General features: G+C 42.8%; 1 protein-coding gene across 1 annotated transcript in view; it reads left to right on the plus strand.

Moving 5' to 3' along the window:
• The window catches only part of Dlg5 (MAGUK family member discs large 5), a 409,368-nt gene that overhangs the window by 365,368 nt on the left and 24,460 nt on the right, over nucleotides 1-19,540 (plus strand). The window contains exon 23 of the mRNA XM_080276235.1: nucleotides 8,364-8,731. Coding sequence (XP_080132361.1) covers nucleotides 8,364-8,731 — 368 coding nt within the window. The remainder of the gene's footprint in view (nucleotides 1-8,363; nucleotides 8,732-19,540) is intronic.

The raw sequence follows: 19,540 nt of genomic DNA on the forward strand, positions 1-19,540 counted from the left end.
GCTCCTCAGATGTAGTAAAACAGCCTTAAATACTGTAAAAAGCATGATAACATGTCATTGTGCTGTTCAGGGGGGTCCCAATGTTACAAGTACAATATTTACGTTTATGGAAATCTGCTCGCCAAGAGACTGCTTATATAAAAGAGTATATAACCAATGGGAAAAAGGAGATTTGGTATTTAACCTCCACCAGCCTATACCTATAAAGCTATGTAAAGCAAATTAAAGCAAGAATAGCAGTAAGTTACATCTAAAACACACATTGTGTACAATAGGCCCTCCTTGCATTTCTGGTATGTGTTGCATAGTAACCAGTTTACACAGTCATTTGTTAAGCTATGGGTATCATGCATGCCAGTCCTTTGTATATTGGGATATGTTTTTCCATAATAAAAGCTCACAATGACTATATAGGCAAGGTGCCAGAGATTGAGGAGCATGGAGAGCTGATGAAGGCTGTTGCATGCAAGCATGTTGGAGCCATTATTACAGTACAGTACATCCATCAACTTTGCGAATTTTAACTTTGCGATTCACCAATTTTGCAAGGTAGTTTCAAAAGTCATGTATTTTTTAACATTTATGAACTTTGCGAGCCAAAAACCTTTCTAACAACTTTACCTAATCATCCTTCCCTCCTCTTTTCTACTGTGATGGCTCTGTAGCTATTTCTTGTACTGATAAAGCAGATCTCTTCACTCAGACTTTCTCCTCCAATTCCACCTTAGACGATTCCGGTGCTGTTCCTCCATCACTTCCCCCCTCTGACTTCCTCATGTCTGACATTAAAATTTCTTCAGCTGATGTATTTTCTGCCATTGCTGGCCTCAGTACTAATAAGGCATATGAGCCTGATGGAGTCCCTCCTGTTGTTCTCAAGAACTGTGCTTCTGTGCCTACACCCTGCCTAGGCAAACTCTTTCGCCATTGTCTGTCAACTTGTACCTTTCCTTCTTGCTGGAAGTTTGCTCTCATTCAGCCAGTCCCAAAGAAGGGTGACCACTCCCAACCCACTAACTATCGTCCAATTGCTTTAACATCCTGTATCTCAAAAGTTTTTGAGTCTATTCTTAATAGAAAAATTTTAAAGCATCTTTCCTATCACAACCTTCTTTCTGATCGTCAGTATAGGTTCCATCAGAGACGCTCCACGGGTGATCTTCTCACCTACCTTTCAGACTCCTGGTCATCCTCCTCTCGGGACTTTGGCGAAAACTTTTCCATTGCACTTGACATCTCAAAGGCTTTCAATCGAGTCTGGACCTGATTATGGATTCCAGCATTGGTTCAGACAACATAGATCATGCCAAACCAACTTATTTGAATTTTTCCATGGAATGTTGAGTGAGTATGACAGGAATAGAGCTGTAGACATCATTTACTTAGACTTTCAAAAGGCATTCAGCAAAGTGCATACCTCTGCATAATGTCAAAAGCACTGTATGTGCACTCGATATTAACTGAGAGCTTACACTCTGGATAGAGAACTGGCAGATGGATAGGAAACAGCAAGTATTGGTCAAAGGAATTCATGAGATTTGGTCTTCAGTCACTTAGGAAGCTCCATAAGAGTAAGACCTAGGTCCACTGCTGTTTGTCATTCATATCAGTGGCATGGATGTTGGCCTGTTAAGTGTAATCTCGAAGTTGCAGATGACATCAAACTTGGAGCAAATGTGAGCAGTCATGAAGGGATTGAGGAGCTCCAGGCACACTTGTGTAGGCTAGGGGAATGGTCTGATACATGGTAATTGCCATTTAACTTGGAGAAATGCAAGGTGATATATATTGACCATGCGAATCCTGGGTCAGACTATTCACTTTTGGGAACTCTGAGGATGATTAATTTGGAAAAGGAGTTAGGTGTTCTGATCAGTACAGACCTAATTTTCCTAATTGTCCATTGAAGTAGAGAGAAAAGCCCAAATATTGTGAAGCTACATCCGGAGGCACTTTCGTTATAGAAATAAACAAGATATCAATATGAATGCGTTAGGATGTAATGACTATGATGAATGGAGGAAGGACAGAAAAAAAATTTGATGGAGGTGTGCCGATCATGACTCATAAAAAAATTATTACAAGAAGGATAGATCTTGGAAGTAACATACCAGAGGTGATAGAGGAGGAGGGGGGGATACAAGTAGATCAGGGTAGAAAATTGGATATAATTAAGATATATATACGGGAACGTGGAAAAGGGAGGAATATGAATGTCTGGTAGGAGAGTTCCTAAATGGGTCAGCAAATTTGACCAGAAGTAACAGTAGAATGGTGTTGACTGGAGATTTTAATTGCAAAGAGGTAAATTGGGAGGGATTGGATGCAGGGGCAAATGATGAATCATGGGGATATAAAATAATGGACCTGATGGTAGAAGATATACTAACTCAATATGTCACACAAATACAAGAACTAGAGGAGGCTATACACCATCAATGTTGATTTTGATATTCACAAAAGATCACAGTGATATGTTTACTTTAAGATATCAATACCCCCTGGGGAAAAGTGCTCATCAGTGAAGAAGTTAAGGATTCTATACAGTAATCAATGTTTCTTTGAGGTGGTTTTAGCAGGGGATCTAACATGAGAGGCTTAACTGAAGGTAATATTATGCAAAACACCAAGAATTTCAATATTTTTAGAGATAGGATGATAATTGGGTGAGGAAGGTGAGAAGTGTTAATATTGGGGGTGGGGTTATGAGGGGTAGACCGAGAAAGACATGGGACGAGGTCATTAAGTGTGACCTTAGGGTTAAGGGACTGAACAGGGAGGCTGCAATGGATCGTGCAGCGTGGAGAGCCGCCATTAGGTGACCAAGGCCGACACATGCAAGCATGTTGGAGCCTTTAAAAACGAAACAAAACGAAACGATAGGAATATTGGTTGCGGTGGAGGGTGATACAGGAATTAGGCAATAACTGTCTGTTAGTAAATAGATATATAAAGTATTTGGCTTTCCTTGCAGTAAATGAGACTGTGTTATTTTGTCCTCATTTTTAGAGAAGTCTTGACTTATGGAGATAGCTGTGCTGATTTTATTTTATTTATTTATTTTTTATTTTTTTGAATATGCCATGCCCCCATTTTTTGATAAGGGCTAAGGTATTGCCCTAGGGAAGAGGACTTTGGTTTTGGAGGTTGTAGCACTTCATGACCGGATGCCCTTCCTGATGTCTACCAATGACCCTTGGGTGGACCCGAACCTCCAACCCTTCAATCAGAGTGCTCTAACCCACTGAGCCACGGCTGCTACAGCCAGCTAGTGACAGGAGAACACTACCTCTCCTGGCAAGGCATCTCACCTGGATGTGGTGCGAACTCACGACTTCGGTCTCAAGTCAGGGGCTCTACTACTGAGCCGCCATGTCCCCAAACTGTGAGAGTGGTTGGCTAAGTTTATAGGAACTGTGAAACATTGAGTCATCTGCATATGAGTGATTAGGATTATAGGTGACAGACAAGAGATTATTAATATGAGTGTGGAAGAGAGTTGGAGTCAGGAGTGATACTTGTGCTACACCAACATCAGTTGAGTGGAAATTTGAATAAATATCTACCTTTATTGATATCTTTCTGTAGCTGAGATATGAGATCAGTGGGGCAAAAGATGATAGGCTGTAGCAAGGGAGTTTGAATAATGGAGAACAATACCATACTCTGTCATAGGCTTTAGAAATATCAAGGGCTACTGCATGGGTTTCTCCCTGTTGGTCAGTTGCCTGATGGACTGTATGAGTGATTAGACTGAGTACTGTATATTAGTGATGTATCAGATACCAAATTTTAGAGATCCGCGGAGGTGAAGGTGGAGCCGTATATCTATTTCTCATAAAATGCGGTGCAGATAAAGCTGCGGAGGTTAAGATATTAATTTTTGCGGACGCGGACACAACTGCGGATTATTTTTACCTCCATGTCCGCAGTTTTGGACGCGGACGTGGATTTTTTTTACACATATTACAGTACATTTATGCAGCATAAAGTGACGAGTTTCAGCCACACTTAAAGCCACACTTAATTGTACACTTAAGTGTGTTTACCAGATATGCCTATATATTAACATAGCACATGTAACTATTGCGACAGATATTAGAGAGAGAGAGAGAGAGGAGAGGAACAATGAGAGATGGAGGGAGGAAGAGAGCTAATAGAGAAGAAAACAGAAAGAGGAAGAGGGACTGGTAGGTGAGAGGAACGGAGAGGAGAGTTGTGGATGAAAAGGAGAGAGAAATCGAATTATGACAAAATGAGAAATGAGAAATATTGGATGGGTGGAGATCAGCAACCTCTGCTGTTCCTTGACGAGGAGGCGGATTATTATGCAGAGATTTTATTATCTGAAAACACAGTGGAGGATAATGATGCAGAGCTTTTGTTGTCTGAAGACATGGATGTGGATAGTAATGCGGACATTATTTTCACTGTGAAGGCTCCGCGGAGGAGAGGCAGAGGCAGATATCTGATACATCACTACTGTATATCAGTACTGTAGTGGTTCTTTCATGGCAAAAACCATACTGTCTGTCACTAATTACCATATTTCCCATTTGATAAGATGCATTTTTTTCCAAGAAGAACAAGAAATGAATACAGAAGAATACGTAGAGAAGAAGAAAGGAATTTTGAAAAAGGTATAATAAGACAAATGCAAGGATGAACCCAAACTGTTTTATAGATTTGTTAATGGCAAACTGAAACAAAAGGAAGGAATCACCAAACTGAAAGTAGAAGGAGAGGTAAAGGATGCGGCAATGCAAGCAGAAATAATGAACAAACGTTTCCAGTCAGTTTTCACTAAAGAAAAGGAGTTTATGGAAGGGGAGGGAGTGATTAGAAATGTTCCAGTGATAAAAGATATAAAAGTGGAGGTACAGGAAGTATATAAATTACCAGAAACTCAAGATGTAAGGAAAGCTCCAGGACCCGATGGAATTTCTAATTGGGTACTGAAGGAATGCAGAGAACAACTGGCTTATAAAATTCACAGTTTAATTGTATGTTCTCTCGAAAAGGGGAAAGTGCCACAAGAATGGAAGAGGGCAAATGTGGTACCAATTTATAAGGGAGGAAACAGGGAAGAACCCCTGAATTATAGACCAGTGTCTCTAACCAGCATGGTTGCAAAATTGTGTGAGAGAATCCTGAAAGACAGATGGATAAAATATCTAGAAGAGATGAATATTTTGGCTGAATGTCAGTTTGGATTCAGAAGTGGAAGGTCATGTGTTTCCAACTTGTTGAGCTTTTACTCAAGAGCGATTGACGTGATACAGAAGAGAGATGATTGGGTGGATTGTGTGTACTTAGACTTAGAGAAGGCCTTTGACAAGGTACCTTATAAGAGACTAATGTGGAAACTAGAGTATATATGAGGACTGAAGGGGAAACTCCTGGAATGGATGAGAGACTCTTTGAAAGACAGACAAATGAGGACAGTAATAAAGGATAGGATGTCTGGATGGAGGGAAGTAACAAGTGGAGTCCCTCAAGGCTCTGTGTTGGCGCCAGTAATGTTCCTGATTTACGTAAATGATATGGTAGATGGAGTGAACAGCTATGCAAGTCTGTTTGCTGATGATGTAAAGATCTTGAGGAAGGTAGAGGTTGAAGAGGGCTGTAAAATATTAACAAGATAGTTGGAGAGACTTATAAACTCTTGACTAACATAAGAGTAGCATTTCATTATATGGATGAGGAGATGATGAAAAAATTGATAGTGGCAATGATCCGCCCCAGGTTAGAATATGCAGCGGTAGTGTGGTCCCCACACAAAAAGAAAGATATAAACAAGATTGAGAGAATACAAAGAACAGCAACCAAGATGGTCCCCAGTCTGACAGACCTGTCATACAGAGAGAGGCTGGAAAAACTGGATTTGCCTTCCTTAGAGGAAAGGAGAAAGAGGGGAGACATGATTGCAGTGTTCAGGACCATGGTGGGAGTAGATAAAATTGACAAAGAAGATCTGTTTGTATGGGATAAGAGAGCAACAAGAGGACATGGAATGAAATTGAAAAAGTCAAGCTGCTTGAAGGATATCAAGAAATATAGCTTTCCTTACAGAAGTATAGACTTATGGAATAGCCTGGACAAAGAGATCGTCCAGTCTAAAAACTTAAACTAGTTTAAAGCTAAATTTGACGTATTGAGAAACAGCGACGGAAACCCACGAGCATAGTACATTCCGTGTATATCACAATTAGGTATATTAGGTAAATACTTAAATATTTGGAACGACTTAGACAAAGAGGTGGTGCAGGATAAAGACATTCATGTGTGTAAAGGTAGACTTGATAAATGTGGATATGGAGACAGGACAACACGAGCATTGCTCAATTCCTGTATACAGTACTACAAATAGGTAAATACATATAGGTAAATACACACACACACACACACACATGTGTGTATGTACATACACATACATATGTACACATACTGGGAATGGCCATTGAGGTCTCTAGAGGATGCTGAGTAAAATACCAAGCAAGACAGTGTGGCCCCAAAGGGCAATTGACAGGTGAAAATGTTTGTGCAGCCATAATTTCCATCAAGACACATGCATTTTTTCTGGATAAAATGGATAAATGTACGAATACTGGCTTCAAACGGCCAAATCACGGCATTCAGGTAGTGGATTGTTCGGGAAATGGACATCCAGATAATAGAGGGATAACTGTACAGGTATTGAACATGTCACATCTCATGTAACATGTTGACTTCTTAACATATTGTCTCTCTCTCTCTCTCTCGCTCTTTCAGTTTTCAGTGTGTCAGAGTAATACCAGTATTTCTTTGATGTAATAAATTTTAATTAGTATGCTTCTAAACAGTTACCATGACAAATACAGTTAGTTTTTGCATTTAAAGCTCATTTGTAATTACAATTGCAGTCACTGGTAAATAAAAATTATTACAGTTGCATCCAAAATGTGTCATTAACTACATATCAATCAAATTACAATTACTCCAAGCCTGGAAGGAGTGAGGGATTGTGTTGGGAGTGACAGGAGGAGTGTTTGTTGATGTGTTGGACCTGTCACATGTCCACGTGCTGTGGTGTTGAATGGTATTTGTATGTGTAGTGCATGTAGTGTGGATCCATTGGATCCATTCTCCGCAAGAATAGCATCAAACCATTTCATGTGTTCATCTAGTGGTTGTAATTGGACAGTGTTACCATAGGTAGGCTCCCCTCCAGCCAGTATGGTTTATATATGTCCAGGGGATACCTTACAGGTGAAGTCATTATGGGATGCCAAAATTCATCCCTTTCACTAGAATGACTTTTTTTTTTTCTGCCACTAGACAATTTGATTCAGCTCTTATAGTGAGAGTTAGTGAAAGTATGTTGGTATGTCTAGCCATTCCACTTCTTGAAGTATCTCCTAACTTAAATTGAAACATCAGGTAGCAACAATACAACAGAAAATATGTCACCATACAGAAGCAGTTAATGGAGGTTTAATTGATTGCTAAAGGCATCTTCGATTTGGGTTAGGTAGAGTCACAGACATCACATGCCCTATTTGTAATTGGGCCCAAAGGACACAGTACTCATAATAGAGCACTGCACAGCATATGATACACTAAGATGCTTACATAGCATCATTGGTGTTAGGACCTGTGTGACAATCCCATAGGGATGGTTACTTAATTGCAGTCGACGGGTTTGCTTGGTCAGGCAGACCAGGGTTGAGCAGCAACAACAGCAACATGTTAAGAGGAAGGTGGTGTTAAGTGTATTTTCAGTTATTATTATGGTGTGCTAAATAATATCCCAGAGTTCTTAAAATATGCTGTGTAAATGTTGTGTATGTGAAGTAGCCTAATGCTTGTGGGATGCAAAAGATTGGGTTGGATGGGAGCTGGAAAATGATATAAGAGTAAGGACATGTTAGTTTTTATCGTGTTTGAATTTTCCCACAAGATATTAACCCATTAACAATTTCAGTCTGTTGACATACAGTACTTTATAGTTTATTCTCTCAACTTTAGGAGCTATACAAAGCTATACCTAACCTCTCCAGTTCAAAAAGACATTCTGACCTGAAGAAAATCATTAGCTAGACAATAGCCAGAATAGAATATTGAATACATCCTCTGATTGAAGGAGCTGAGACTAAAGGGTCTCTCCTGATAGGAATAGTTACATAGCATTAACTTGAATCAGATGAAATGTCCTCAGGCTGATGTTTAGCTTATTTAATATTTACCTAAACACTATTTCTCCATATTCCCAAGATTGTGTTTTTGAAGATTGTTAACATTTAATCATATACTCTATGATAATGAAAGTTTTCATTTTTTCCCGAATACTGCTATACTGTACTGAAGTTAATTTGTATTTGCAGACGTAGTGATGCCAGTAGTGGAGGTGGTGGAAGCATTAGTGGTGGCAGTGGAGGCGGTGGTGGCAGCTCAGGGGATTGTCCCACTGCTGGTGGTGGTGGAAGCATCAGTGGAGAACCTCGTGTGGTATACATGGAACTGAATAAATCCCACAACCTTGGCATCAAAATGGTTGGAGGTAATGCCCTAGGCATCTTCATCCATGCAGTACCTTCTGACTCTCCTGCTGCCAAGGCTGGCCTGCGCCCTGGTGATCACATCCTGGAGTATAATGGTGTTGATCTTCGCCATGCCACGGCTGAACAAGCTGCCTATGAACTTGCCAAACCAGCAGATAATGTCACCATGCTGGTCCAGTACAATTATCAGAGTGAGTCTTCTTTGACTGTCATCTGTCATACACTTTCAGAGTTCATAAAACACACTGTATCACACTGTAGTGTCAAGATCATATTTAGTCTTCATTACATCTTGTATATCTAGAAACTGTACTGTGTTAGTTTGTTGAATTGGATATCAAGAGAAACCATTTTAAGAGAAGAGAGTGATAGGAGAACATTGCACTCCTCAGAAGGTTAGGTTGGTTAGTATAAAAGGGAACAAATCCTTGCTTCTGAGTTCAGTATGTTATTTGTGATGGTCTCGTACAGGGGTGAAGCCTTGGTAACATCATAACCGTTGGGATGAGGCTGTGTCATTGTTTAGAAAATTCTTATGATTGAAAGAAAAAATCTGAAGTTGTAAAATTATTCAACTAGCTCCTTGATTGGCATGCACCATACTTTGTAAAGCATATACATTCAACCTCATCTTGTTGAGACCCCATTTTAATTCATTCATTCACTCATCATCTAATCCAGCATTGCCCCAAGAGGAGCATAGGAGCCTGGGGCTAGGCAAGGTGGTCCTGACATTTAAGATGAGAGTGACCAGCCTCACTCATTCCTGAGTGGTATTACGTGAGCAATAAACCCCAGTCACCACTAGGATATAAACTTGCACCGGTTCAGTCCGATTGGACCCACTAAACCACCAGGCACCATAATTTGCATATGTGGTTACCACCCAGCGTAGTAAATGGTTTCCAGGTGTACAGGAAACCATTTGGCATGTCACTCACTGTAGAGTCACCCGTAGACGGAAGGAAGAGGAAAGAATGAAGAAAAGAAAGACCGAAGAGGAAGGATGGAAAGAAGGAAGGAAGAGAGAAAAGGGCAGGCACCTGAGAGCCTCTCCTCATCACAACACCATTACACTCCAGTCCCATCCTACCTCTGAACTCTTCCATCATAAGCCCAGCCCCCCCAGACCTTGAATGCAGGGACGCATTACACATCCACCTAATCATTGTCATTTCTGTACATCTGAGCCGTTGAATATCCTCCTCCTCCACTGCCCAGGTCTCACTACCATACAGCATTACATTCCTAACACATGCTGCATACAAAGACCCCTTAGCACGTAGGGAGTCCTCTCAATGTCAGGAGAGGCAAGAGCTCCCTGAACTTCTTCCAACCACTTCTCACCCTAGCCACAGAGCTAGCTCCAGCCCCACCTTCAGCACACAACATGTCTCCCAAATAACGAAACCCTTCCACACACTCATATATATATATATATATATATATAGTCAGTCCTCGTGTTTGGATGCATTTTACTTCGATGCCTCGTTTTTTCATGCATGAAAAAAGTTTCTGAGTTGTCTCACAATTCGCGAATTTCCCCACTATTCGATGCTCCCAGCCAGCAGCTGACACTCGGCAGACAATGCATACCGATGCTCAGTCTTGGCTCTGTCCATTTTTCTATGCAACAGTTTTCCATGGTCTTTATACAGCAGGTCCAGCGGGGCAGTAGACACACATGAGTTTGTTATCTTTTATGATCATAACACGATCTTCAGCCGTGTCATGAACACATAGCAGGTCCAGTGGGGCAGTAGACACACGTGAGTTTGTTATTGTTTATGATCGTAATGTACGATCTTCAGCCGTGTCGTGCTACTATTTCTTAACGAAGAATCATTACATATTTCTCGCAACACTACTTATTTTTTGTTTTGATGGAGAAATACCTGAAATGGATGTAAGATAAAGCTTATTGATATTTAAGGAAGGAAAGAATAATAATTATCCCAATACAGAGATGGTAGACTCAGGCCACCAATTTTTGATTCTATTACAGCTTCTCTTCCTTGTAGCAGTGAGTAAAATAATGTTGTTATAATTTCTCCCTTCCTTTTAGTGGCAGAGAGGGCACATAAAATGACCGGGGTTTAGTTGACCTACCTTGATGTTGAAAATTAAATAATCTGGTGAATAGTGGCAGCCTTTCCTTGGTTAGTGACATCAGGAACTAGCCCATCCATGCTCAACACACCCTCACTTGCCACTCAAGCCAGTCTTCGCTTTATTTCTGGCAAGGAATTTTGGTGTTGCAGCTCTTTATGACAGTTTTAATGTCTTTTCAGGTACATGTTTATTGTGTTATGCTGTTTTAGCACTAGTAAACACTCTTCATTTAATTTTGGGTAGGACCTGTTTGGTATTATAATTCTTTCTGATAGAGTAGGTATGTGTCCCACCGGAACACTCCTCTATTATTCCCATTGATTTTTAACTTCACACTTCGACGTTTCGTGTTTCATGTGGTTTTGGCAGAACATCCGTGGCGCAAAAAACGAGGATTTACTGTATATATATATATATATATCCATCCATCCATCATCCAATCCTACGTTGCCCCATGAGGAGCGTAGGAGCCCGGGGCTAGGCAGTTGGTCCCGACATTGAAGATGAGAGTGACCAACCTTACTCATCCCTGAGTGGCATTATGTGAGCAATAAACCGCAACCATCCCTTGGATATAAACCTTCACCAGCTCAATCCGATTGGAGCACAATAATTACTCAATAAACCACCAGGTGCCAAAATTTGGTTAAATGGTTACCACCCAGCTTAGTAAATAGTTTCCTGGTGTACAGGAAACCATTTGGCTTGTCACTCAGTGTAGAGTCACCCATAGGCAGAAGGAAGAGGAAAGGATGAAGGAATGAAAGACAGAAGAGGGTGTGTAAAGTCACCCGTAGGCAGAAAGACGAGGAAAGAATGAAGGAAAGAAAGATAGAAGAAGATGGAAGGAAAGAAGGATGGAGGAGAGGACAGGACAGACATCCAAGAGGAGCACTACATTGAGATATATATATATATATATATATATATATGGATATGTAGATATTTATACTGTACAATAATTCCTCCAATATCCGATGTAATAAAGCCAAAGGCATGTCCGGGAATTGGTTTTGTCCGGATACTGGGCCCCTGCGTCCTGGACTGGTACTTGGACCCTAACCCAGCCTAACTTTGAAAGCCAGCTAAATAACTCCCTACTGGACATGCATAGCACCTATTTAAGACCCTATTCACACCAATAATGGACATAAAGCATGAAATAAATGAAAAGGAACCAGAGAATGAGGAATTAGAAGTGAGTATGGAAAATATTTAGCAGTGTACAGGGTACTTACAGCATGTCTATGGCCGCCTCCTCTAAGGCTCTAGCAGTGGTGAAAATGCTCTTGAAGCACGAACAGTAATCCAGTGTCGTGCTGCACTTAATTCTTTGCACTGTGAGTTATAATTGTTAACACTGCACATTCTGTTCTTAATTGCACCACACCAGTTTCAACTGCCAGTTTGCACTTTGCACTGAATCCTTTGCACTCTAAATTCTAATTTCTTAACCCCTAAAAGACAGGTGTCCGCATCTGGTGTCCAAGGGTGCTAGGGCCAAAAAGAGGGGCGTCCGCATATGTGGTCATGCCCCCCCCACCTCCCCAAACCTACCTCACCCATCCCACCCCCCTACCACCACACCCATACACCACCCGCCACCCACTCCCACCCTCACCTCCACACCCCTACCCCCTGGCCCTACCCCCACCACCCCCACCCCCTGGCCCTACCCCCACCACCCCCACCCCCTGGCCCTCCCCCCACCACCCCCACCCCAAACCCCCAAATCCCCACTGCCCCCCAACTCCCCTCACCATCCCCCCAGTACCATCCACAGCCCCCTATCACCCCTAACCCCCACCCTCCCACTACCCCTTCCCTCCCCATCACCACCCCCATCCCTGATGCCCCCCACAATCCCCAATCCCCCCAGCCGCTACCCCACCACCCCCCACTCCCCCACCATCCCCCCACCACCCACCAACATCCCCCCACCACCTACCACCCCCTATCCCCCACCCCCAACTGCCCTTCCCCTACCCCCACCACTCCAACCTCCTACCCTCCTCCACTCCTAACCCTCATACCCTCCTCCACTCCTAACCCTCATACCCTCCAAACCCCCACCCCCCCAAACCCCCATACTCCCCTCCCCCCCTCCCCAGACAATGCCACCCCTCCAATCTGCACCACCACCCCCACCCTTTTCCCCCAACCCCCCTTCTGACCCCCATTTACCACCCCACCCATCACCCCACCACCCCCACCCCCACCTCCCCCAAGCACCCAGTCCCCATCCCCGCACCACCCCACAACCCCCACACCCCTCTACACCTTCCCCCCCAACAAATCCCCCACCAAACCGCACCCGCCAATTATGCCTGTCCTGAGCTTGTGTCAAAACATTATGATGCCCGTCTTTTAGGGGTTAACATTGCACAACACTGTAAATTCCCATGTGGTCTAGTGGCAAGGTATTGCAGTTTATTCATTATTCATTCATAAATGAGCACATGCAGCATCCATTGCGATGAGCATCTACTTACGATGGTAGTTAGGCGGTAACTGGGGAAGGGGGAGGAACAGCAGGGGGCCAGTGGTCGCATCAGTTTCAAATTATGGGTGGGAAAACATTTTTTTATTTATTTATTTATTTTTTTGAAGGCCCAGGCCCAAAATGTCTGGACATTGGGGTGTCCGGGAATTGGGCATCCGATTATTACAGGGATTACTGTATATATATATATATATATATTACACACACACACACACACACACACACACACGCACACACACACACAAAGTAGACCCTAGCTATCCGTGGGGGTTAGGTTCCAGAGACCCCCGCGGGAGGCAGATTCCGCGGATCTCAAGTCATCATCACAAAATGACATATTATTTCCACATAAGCTAAGCATATCCCTGAAAAAATAAAAACATACTTTAAAATATTACAAATACATATTAACACTCACCAAAAGACTGTGTTCTCTTCATAACCCTCGTACAGTGATGATGATTGCTGTATGATGATGATGATTGCTGTATAGATGATGATGATTGCTGTATGATGATGACGATGATTGTAGTGCAGTTCCTACAGTGCCAATGTGATGAGGTGACGAGATGTGTGGCAGCTCTGTAGGTAAGCTGTGAGTCTAGTCTGACCCTTCTGGCAGGACGCCAGATAACACCTTACGCTCTCTCTTTGGCTTAGAAGGATTGCTTTAATCCTTTACGTGTTTCTTGGGAGTCATTTTTCACTTACACAATGAAGTACAGTAGAGCTGTAAACACGAGAAGGGCGACAACGACGTAACTAACTAACTGATTGGTGTTTACAATAAGGCTGGCGGAGTGGCGGGAATGCCCGTGGATGCGGGTATGCTAACAGCAGTTACAAAAGAAGCGCAATTTGCACACCAATTTCAAATTAAGTTACAGTGTATAGTACAGTTTTAAAATAAGTTTGATCTGCGGAAACTTAAATCCGCGGATGCAAATTCTGCGGATAAGAAGAGTCTACTGTATATATATATATATATATATATATATATATATATATGTATACAGTATATATATATATATGTATATATATATATATATATATATATATATATATATATATATATATATATATACAGCACCCTCACGTCCAACACGCGTTAGTCCAGCACGATTCACGTCCAGCACGAAGAGCAAATAATAAGTATTATTTAATACGATTTAATTACTTCAACACGAGTGTGTTAGCATAACACGCACAGAGCTCCGAGAAGTGGGCAAAATCTGCAGAGTTCACCTCTAGCGCAATCACCCCTGGTCCAACACGGTCATACTGGACATTCCCATGATGATGATAGCCAATGAAAACTTCTGATCAAGTAGCCTTCCCCGCCCGCTATTGTGATGTGATCGTGATGCCGCCCAATTAATAACGCTTCCACTGTCATGTGATGTTTTGTTTAAATTTCTCCCGCCACAGCACCATTCAGTCGCATAATTCGCATTGGAAGGTGCTTTTTTCTTGCTGCATTTTCTGCCCTTGTTAATGCATTTTACCCTGCTCACGATGCCTAGGAAGCCTTCTGAGAACCCCAAGAAGCGTCAGCACCTCCCTCAGGCCACCAAGCTAGAAAGCATCGAGAGGAAGAAGAAAGGGGAGAGGAAAGTTGACATTGCCAAGGCTTACGACATGAATGAAGCCAATGTGAGGACCATAAAAAACCAAGACAAGATCCTGGCAGCCGAAGGCTATCACACAGCACTTCATACCAGGTTTGCCGAGGATACGATGGTAAATCGGAACGGTAACGTGGTAAAATTGCCGACGATACCACGGGCCTTTGGAATTCATCTGGATGGATTCCTGCCGAGGATACGACGGGCAAAACAGTGTGACCAAAACCCAGGCGACTCGACAGAGAATGTATCGTACTACAGCATTGAACATTTAGCCTGACACTGAATACATATTAATATTTTAGAATAAATATCAATTGTTTTGAAACCCTTCTCATCAGCGTGTGTACCAGTTTATAAACAAAGTTGCTTCTCCTTATTCTCTACCGAGTCAGCGACAGCAATCACTTTCCACAGTCACGAGATGGGGCTCTGGCAACAGCGTGAGAAGCATGCCCTTTGCCGAGGATTACAGAGTGCTAGGACAGGCTGAAGCTGGACCTTCTATGGCTGTGGACGAAGATAGTGATTCTGAGTGTGATTTCGAAGGATTTATGAGGGAGGTTGAGGAGGAGCAACAGCCATTACCCGCTAGTGACGCCAGCAGCCATCCTCCGGGGACCCAGTAGGACTACCTACGGCCTTGGATACCACCTTCCATTCCCAGCAAGCCCACCAACACTATCCTAATAGGTTAGTTATCTTCGTAAATCGCGTGTTCATAAATCATGGATTCATAAATCACGGCTAAATGGCCGTCAGACTGCCGCCAACCTTAACCCCCAAACCGCGGGGTTGTTTTGGTGCTCCTTGCGTGCCCCCAAGAAATAGGCCCTGAAGCCTTTGCCCAGAGGCAGACACAAAAAAAAAAATAAATAAATAAACAAAAACAAAGGGGGAAAAAGTGGACTTTGGGCAGGGGTGTGGAAGGAAATAGGGATTTTTAAGAGTCACTTTAACATGATATTTGCCTAATGCGAGGTTGGTGCAGGAGCAAATACCCGCGTTTGGCGAGGACAGACTGTATATATATATACAGTAGAACCTCGGTCCTCGAACACAATCCGTTCTGGAAGGCTGTTCCAGGACCGAATTGGTCGAGGACTGAACTAATTTTCCCCATAAGAAATAATGTAAATCATTTTAATCCGTTCCAAGACCCCAGATGCTTACCTATTTAAGTTTCAGCACTGGTACCAGTGCTTTCCTTTACGAGGTGACTGTATATTTCTCTTGCCTTTTCACAAATTATATACTCACTAACACTGTCTCCTGCTAACTGTTTCTCATTGATGAAGATAAGCAATAATTTTTCCACTTCTTCAATTATTTTCCGCACTACTTTCCTCTTTTCACTGCCAGTAGCGGTACTGGATGAACTTGCTTTCTTTGGAGCCATCATTAGGGGCTAATACTGCACTGAATCAAGAAAAATGTGAAGCACAGCAGGACGACCACGATGACGAACAATAAAGGCGGACGCATGACTGTCGGTCGGCCAGCTTCCCTTCGTTCGGCCACGTTCGGGTTGGTCGAGGTCCGATATTTTGGTTGACCTCTGGAGCAAATATTTCTTGAATTTTTTGGTCGAGGTCCGATTTGTTCGACATGTGAGACGTTCGAGGACCGAGGTTCCACTATATATATATATATATATATATATATGGGTGGTGAACTGAATGAAAGGAAGGCAATGATTGATTATGTGTGTGTGGATGAAAGGATGCGAAGATGTATATTGGATGCAAGAGTTTATAGAGGTTGGGGGAGTGGCCTTTCTGACCACTACTTGGTGGTGGCCAGAATTAGGATGCAAGTAAGATGGAGGAATAGAAGAAGGGAAAGACGAGAGGAAGGAGTAGTTGCAAGGAGAGTGGAAAGGTTACAAGAGGATGAGAAAAAGGCAGAGTATAAGAGAGAAGTGGAGGAACGATTGGGCAAATATGAATTGGAGCAGATGGGAGACGTGGAAGGTGTGTGTAAGATATTTACAGAAGAAATATGTGCAGCATGTGATGTGGTGTGTGGAAGGAAGAGAAGACGGAGGGGGGTGCAAGGAACAGCGTGGTGGACTGAAGAGGTGAAACAGGCTGTGGCACAAAAGAAGAAAGCATACAATGAATGGATGAGAAATAGGGGCGTGGAAGAAGTTGAGAGGCAGAAGAGAGAGTTATATGTGGAAAGGAAGAGAGAGGTGAAAAGATTAGTAAGAGAGAGTAAGAAGAGAGTGGATGAGGAATTTGGAAGGAATTTGAGTGTAAAGTGGAGGGACTGTAAGAAATGTTCTGGAGAGAAGTGAAAAGAGTAAGACAGGGTGGAAGTGAAGTTAGCAGGGGAGTGAAAGATAAACATGGTAGATTACTAGTGGAGAAGGGAGAAAAAGTGAGCAGATGGAGAGAACACTTTAAGGAATTGTTGAACATAGAGGATGGAAGTAATGCGAGTATAAGTGGCTGGGGAATGGCTGGGAGAAGGAGGGAGGTGAGAAGACAGGTAAAAATCAGTAGGATAGAGGTTGTGGAAGCAATGAAGAAAGTTAAATCGGGGAAAGCCCCAGGAATTGATGGAGTGTGTGGTGAGATGCTGAAGCATGGGGGAGAGATAGTAGTAGAATGGATGTGGAAGATGTGCAGATTGGCCTGGGAGGAAGGTAGAGTCCCGGAGGATTGGAAGTCAGGTATAATTATTCCCTTGTACAAAGGAAAAGGGGAAAAAGAAGTGTGTGGTAATCATACGGGCATTTGTCTTCTTAGTATAATAGGAAAAGTGTATGGTAGGATACTTATAGACAGAGTTAGAGAAAGAACAGAGAAATTAGTTGGAGAAGAACAGGGAGGCTTTAGGAAGGGAAGAGGTTGTGTAGATCAGATATTCATTCTTAGATCTTTAGTGGAAAAGTTTCTAGAGAAGGGAAAGAAGTTGTATGCGGCTTTCATGGATTTGGAGAAAGCATATGACAGGGTGGATAGACAAGGATTGTGGAAAGTGTTAAGAATATATGGAGTAGATGGGAAGTTGTTGAATGCTGTGAAGAGTATGTATGATGGTGCAAAGGCTGCAGTGCGTGTGGATGGTGAACTAAGTGAATTTTTCTCTTTGAAAGTTGGTTTGAAACAGGGATGTGTCATGTCTCCATGGTTGTTCAATCTGTACATGGATGGGGTAATAAAAGAGGTACAAGGTAGGGTAGTGGATGTTGGAGTGGCCCTGGTGAGAGAGGATAGTGTTTGGAAACTCCCTGTACTGTTGTTTGCAGATGATACTGTGTTGTTGAGTGAAGATGAAGGGGAGCTGCAAGGCTTGGTGGATGAGTTTGAGAGAGTGTGTAAGAAACGGAACCTAAAGGTGAATGTAGGGAAGAGTAAAGTGATGGTCTTTGAGAGAGGTGAAGTCAGTGAATGTATAGCGAGGTTGGATGGTGAGGAATTGGAAAATGTGAGTACGTTTAAGTATTTGGGTAGTGTGATGAGTAAGGATGGAGGTTTGGAGGGTGAAGTGCTTGAAAGGGTACAGCAGGGAAGAAAGGTTGCTGGTTCCTTGAAAGCAGTGATAAGAAACAGGGAAGTGAGCATGGAAGTAAAAAAGTTACTACATGACAGTATTGTGATACCAACTCTAACGTACGGAAGTGAAGCTTGGACGTTGTTGGAAGGACACAAGTCAAGAGTGAGAGCAGTGGAAATGAGTTATTTAAGAGGAGCTTGTGGAGTCACGTGGAGAGACAGGCTGACGAATGAGGATATAAAGGAGCGTTGTGGTGTTGATGTGGATGTGATAGGAAGCGTTGTGAGGAACACACTGAGGTGGTTTGGCCATGTGGAGAGGATGGAGGGTGAAAGACTGACGAAGAGAGTGTATGTGAGTGAGGTGGAGGGTGGAAGAGGGAGGGGGAGACCGAGGATGAGATGGAGGGATGGGGTGGAGAGGTATATGAGAGAGGGGGGTGTGAGTTGGGAGCAGGGTAGTGAAATGGCGGGGGACAGGGCGACTTGGAGGCGATTTGTTTGTGGCCACCCCAAACGGGATTGAGGCGTCTGGCAATAGATAGATAGATATAGATACAGTATTTATATATTAGTGATGTATTGAATATCCGCCTCCCCCTCCTCCTCCGTGGAGCCTTTGCAGTGAAAGTAATGTCTGCATTACTATCCGTGTCCGCATCTTCAGACAACAAAAGCTCCACATCATTATCCGCCACCGCGTTTTCAGATAAGAAAGGCTCCACGTAATAATCAGCCTTCTCGTCAAGGAACCACAGAGGTTGCTGATCTCCACCCATCCAGTATTTCTCCGTTCTCTTTTTGTCATAATTCTTTTTCTCTCTCCTTTTCATCCACAGCTCTCCTCTCCGTTCCTCTCACCTACCAGTCCCTCTTCCTCTTTCTGTTTTCTTCTCTTTTAGCTCTCTTCCTCCCTCCATCTCTCTTTCTCTCTCTCTCTCTAATGTCTGTTGCTATAGTTACATGTGCTATGTTAATATATAGGCATATCTGGTAAACACACTTAAGTGTACACTTAATTGTGGCTGAAACTCGTCACTTTATGCTGCATAAATGTACTGTAATATGTGTAAAAAAAAAAATCTGCGTTCGCGTCCGAAACCGCGGACATGGAGGTAAAAATAATCCACAGTTGTGTCCGCGTCCACAAAAATTAATATCTTAACCTCCCAATCTTTATCTGCACCGCATTTTATGAGAAATAGATATACGGCTCCACCTTCGCCTCCACGGAGCTCTAAAATTTGGTATCTGATA

Source organism: Coenobita brevimanus, chromosome 64 (assembly GCF_032717465.1).
Source record: "Coenobita brevimanus isolate Jiangsu-jjx chromosome 64, ASM3271746v2, whole genome shotgun sequence".
NCBI lineage: Eukaryota > Metazoa > Arthropoda > Malacostraca > Decapoda > Coenobitidae > Coenobita > Coenobita brevimanus.